This window comes from Amaranthus tricolor, chromosome 5 (genome assembly GCF_026212465.1).
Source record: "Amaranthus tricolor cultivar Red isolate AtriRed21 chromosome 5, ASM2621246v1, whole genome shotgun sequence".
NCBI classification, from domain to species: Eukaryota; Viridiplantae; Streptophyta; class Magnoliopsida; order Caryophyllales; family Amaranthaceae; genus Amaranthus; species Amaranthus tricolor.
In genome coordinates this window covers 30489127-30493861 of record NC_080051.1, presented here as the reverse complement: position 1 = coordinate 30493861, position 4735 = coordinate 30489127, and the positions used below count along the sequence as shown (strand labels likewise).

At 23.3% G+C, this 4735-nt stretch overlaps 1 protein-coding gene across 1 annotated transcript; it reads right to left on the bottom strand.

Annotated features, from left to right (window-relative positions):
- Window positions 1–755: 755 nt before the first annotated feature.
- Window positions 756–4306, bottom strand: LOC130814280 (ubiquitin-60S ribosomal protein L40-like). Its single transcript, XM_057680378.1, has 5 exons — window positions 4165–4306; window positions 3213–3299; window positions 1918–2029; window positions 1149–1215; window positions 756–919 (listed from the first exon to the last, which is right to left on the bottom strand). Exons 1-5 carry the CDS (start codon window positions 4265–4267, stop codon window positions 887–889), a joined length of 402 nt encoding a protein of 133 aa, XP_057536361.1. The 5' UTR covers window positions 4268–4306; the 3' UTR covers window positions 756–886.
- Between the last annotated feature and the right edge of the window lie 429 nt (window positions 4307–4735).

The window sequence follows — 4735 nt, the reverse complement described above, 5'->3', positions numbered from 1 at the left end:
ACGTTCTTCCATACTCAAGTGTAATATTTAATACCTTAATTCATTAGTAACTCTATCCAAACACTTAATTGATAGCGCAAAACATTTGACCTAATGGTTGACCTAGCCATCATGATGAACAGGGTTAAATTTTGTACATATCGTACTCTTTCTGTTTCTTTTTGTTCTTTCCATTTGCTTTTTGTACAGTTTTCAATGTAAATTTTAAACCTTAATATTTCTAAATACACATAATAAAAAATTATAAAAAATATACAATAAAAAGTATACATTAAGAGAAATCTAACGAGATCTTACATGGATATATTTTATCTTCTAAATATGTGTTAAAAACATTAATTAAATTTTTCTCTCATTGTAAAATATTACAAATGGAAAAAATATTAGAAAACGGTGAGAATATTTGCTTTATTATTACGTTTTTCTTATTACTTGGAATATTAACTTAGTTCACTAATTTCAATTTAAGCCTTAAACAAAATAATACTTAGTTAATTTATTAGAGGTGTTGTTGACTATTCGTAAAAAAAGTCAAGTCAAATTATTATCGTATTATATTTAATTTTTAATATAAAGCATATTAGATGTAACGGACAAGCGGAATGGTATAAGTCTCAATATTTAGGCTTTGGTTCGAAAAAAGGTGGGTTTAAATCTCACAGCTGTCAAAATTAGTGGATATTAATGATGAGCTATTATTCAAAATAAAAATATTGCAAATTAAAACAAACACACCAAAATAAAAATATCCCAATATTGTTTAAAATAGAAATATTCCAATTAAAACAAATGCACCTAAATAGAATTGTCCGTGAACTTATAGGGATCATCCATTCCTAATATAATTCTTATTTGTAAGATAAAAATATTAGCATGGTCTGGAATATTAGACATGTTGTGACTTCTTCTTGGGCCTCAACTGCAAAAAAAAAAATTAAACAAAGAAAATACCATTAGAGATTCATATTTATGTCAGCATAATAACAATTTTGTAAAATTATTTAAAAGTTGACGTCTTTGACGTATAATATTAAACTAACAAAATAAATGTATATTGGTAAAAAAAAAAAAAAGAATTTAAAAAGGTAATTTTTAACTAAAAATATAATCACATTAAATAACTACTTAGGGTAGAGATGAAAAAATACATCATTATTATGTCCGCACTTCTTCTTCCTGCAGTTTGTGGCTCTATTATGCAGACGAGCATAGCATCTGCACAACATTTTAGTAAAGAACAAATCATATAAATTAACACAAATTCTCTTTTAAGATTGTCTCACTCTCAGAAAATCATGAATATTGGTAAATAAATAGTCGAATAAATCAATTAAGACATCCACCATGACGAGACATTCTCATGAAAATTCTCTTGTGAATTAATCAATTCATACAATAAGTCTCCATAGATGTTTAAAAGGTTAACGAGCGAGACAGACTAGGTGAGAATCGATCATATAATCTACTAGGTGAGAATCAAATATATAATCTTATTTGGATTGATACAAGCCCTAATTCTTAAATCAAGACTCCACTAATAAACCCATTAATATTGCTCCCTCTGTTTTCATTTATGCTCTCCATTCACTTTTTACTCAATCCCAAAGTAAACTTAAAAATGAAATAATTTTAATTGTGATTTTTTAAAAAGTTTTAGAATGTTGATATTTAGAAAATATATATTAAGACGAATCTATCAAGATCCCAAATGAATATTTCATATACATCAATGAGATATCATAGTCAAGTTTAATACTAAATTTTGTAAATTTTATTTCAGAAGAACATATGAAAATATTAGGAGTATTAATTAAGGCATAATATCAAAATTAATTAACATAGCTAATTGGTGTAATTTTATAATTGTACAAGATTTATTATGAATGGAAAAGAAAATTAATAAAAATAAATAAATACCTGCGGCAAATCAACTTATTTTGCTTGTATTTTTGAGCCAAAGCAATCAAAGAAGGCTCAATGCTCATCGGTTTGCCTCCTCTAAGCCTCAATCCAAGATGAAGAGTTGATTCTTAATTCATAACAACACCCATTATTATAATTATAATCATAATTATCATAATTATAAGGGAAATTTGCAAAGAAATACATTTTAAAACTCGTTTTTTGTAAAGAAACACCTTTTATAATTTTATTTTTTTTTTGTAAAAAAACACCTTTAAGAGACTTTTTTTTATAAAAAAAACACCTTAAATCAGTTTCCGGTGACTTTTGTCAACTTTCCGGCGTTGACTATGCCATTTGTCAACTTTCCGGCGTTGACTTTTGTTTTTATTTATATTTATATTTTTATTTTTATTTTTATTATTAATATTATTTTTTTAAAAAAATTTTTATTTTTATTATTATTTAAAAAAATAAAAAAAATAGATAATAATAATAATAATAATAATAATAATAATAATAATAATAATAATAATAATAATAATAATAATAATAATAATAAAAACAAAAATAAAAAAAATAATAATTTTTTTAGAATTTAAAAAAAAAATTTATTATTTTTTTTATTATTATTTTTTTATTTTTCCTTTTGTTTTTATTTTTATTTTATTTTTAATTTTTATTATTATTATTTTTTTATTTTTGTTTTTATTATTATTATTATTATTATTATTATTATTATTATTATTATTAATTTTTTTTAAATTTTTTTTTAAATAATAATAAAAATTAAAATTAAAAAAAAATTAATATTAATAATAAAAAAATAAAAATAAAAACAAAAATAAAAAAAAAATTTTAAAAAAATTTTAAAAAAATTAATAATAATAATAAAAATAAAAAGTATAAAAAATATAAAATAACAATCATAATAATAAAAAAAATAATAATAATAAATAATAATAATAATAATAATAATAATAATAATAATAATAATAATTATAATAATAATAATAATAAAATTAAAATTAAAATTAAAAAAAAATAATATTAATAATAAAAATAAAAATAAAAATAAAAATAAAAACAAAAGTAAACGCCGAAAAGTTGACAAATGGCATAGTCAACGCCGGAAAGTTGACAAAAGTCACCGGAAACAGATTTAAGGTGTTTTTTTTTTTAAAAAGTCTCTTAAAAGGTGTTTTTTTACAAAAAAAAAATTATAAAAGGTGTTTCTTTACAAAAAAAAAAAAGGGGTTTTAAAAGGTATTTCTTTGCAAATTTCTCTAATTATAATTATAATAAAATACCTTTTTGGATATTGTAATCAGAGAAGGTGCGGTCTTCTTCCAATTGTTTACTACCATAGATCAAACGTTGTTGATCGGGTGGAGTTCCTTCAATTTTTTATACAAAATATCAAATTTTGATGTACAATGATATAAACTGTTGTATAAGGTTCCATAGAATGATATATACAAGATTAATCATTTGATCCATTAGTGCCCTCAACCCCTTACCCTTACCGTCTCCTTTCTATTTAGTTTTTTGTTTTCTTTTGTAGTGGTCATTCTGTCTATTGGCCTTTAAATTATATTGCTTGTGTTTTTCGCGTCTCTTTATTTTTCTCGGATCGGTGGACTCTTTTGGCCGCGCTCTCCTTTATGGGTATGAGTTGCCGCCGTCTTTCCCTCCCCAGACCCTGACCTTAGCTTTCTAAGAGCGGAATATACTGGATAGGATGATGACATGATATAGAAGATTAATCGTCATAAATATCTAAATTAATCTAATGATTATCAATTTTATACTATATTCATATTCATATTTAGAGTTCTTCATAACATACAAAACACAAAAAATTAAAATTTAATTTCTGATAAAAGAAAACTTGAAAAGGCGCAAATTAATAATTCTTAAGTTCGATAGAAAAATAAGGCAAAACAAAATTATAATTTAGAAAGAAAATTAAAAACAAAGAAAATTCTATATAAACTATTGTTTAAGGTTCCATATATTAGATTAATCGTTATAAATATCTAAATTAATCTAATGATTATCAATATTATACTATATTCATATTCATATATAGGATTACTCATAAGATACATAACATAAAAAAATAAAAATTAATTTCCAATAAAATTAAAAAAAACTTGAATATATGCAAAAATTATTCTTAAATTCTATAGAAAAAAAAGACAAAACAAAATTATCATTTAGAAAGAAAATTAAAAACAGAGTTTTCAAAAAAGAACGTACCTTGTTTGTCATGAATTTTGTTCTTGACAAAAAGAATGGTATCAGTGCTCTGAACCTCAAAAGTATTAGTGGTGCCATTTAGGGTTTTCACGAATATCTGCATAATTGAGTAATATTATTAATAACGCCGTTTTTCTCTATTGTTTTCAGAAGACAGCAACCCTAATGATAATATAATGCCGAATATTTATAAGACATTTTAAGGGTTTACCTGTTTCCTTTTTTCAAACTTTAGACTTTAAAAGAACGGCTAGTCTATTGAAAAATCGTCTTTTGTATGAGTCCAGCCCATTAAAGATTAATGCTTATTTAATGTGTTTTTAATGCCTACTTACTTTATCCTTATTGCCTACTTACTTTATCCTTAATGCCTACTTATCGTATCCTTAATGTCTACTTACCGTATCCTTAATGCCTACTTTCAATATCTTAAACGTCTACTTACATGATTCCTAATGCCTACATACAATAATTTAAAAAATATATAATGGGCCGACTTAATTAGAGATGGTCTCTCAAAGAGACCGTTTCTAACAAGAATTTGTGTTAAAAGAAAAGGATAAGTAAATAA

Excerpts from the sequence above, each read along its gene's own strand:
- LOC130814280 (XM_057680378.1), bottom strand. The coding sequence starts at position 4,267 with ATGCAGATATTCGTGAAAACCCTAAATGGCACCACTAATACTTTTGAG. Across the intron at positions 1,216-1,917 it reads AATAAGTTGATTTGCCGCAG|ATGCTATGCTCGTCTGCATA; the intron begins GTATTTATTTAT and ends AATGTTGTGCAG. Across the intron at positions 920-1,148 it reads AGTGCGGACATAATAATGAT|TTGAGGCCCAAGAAGAAGTC; the intron begins GTATTTTTTCAT and ends TTTTTTTTGCAG.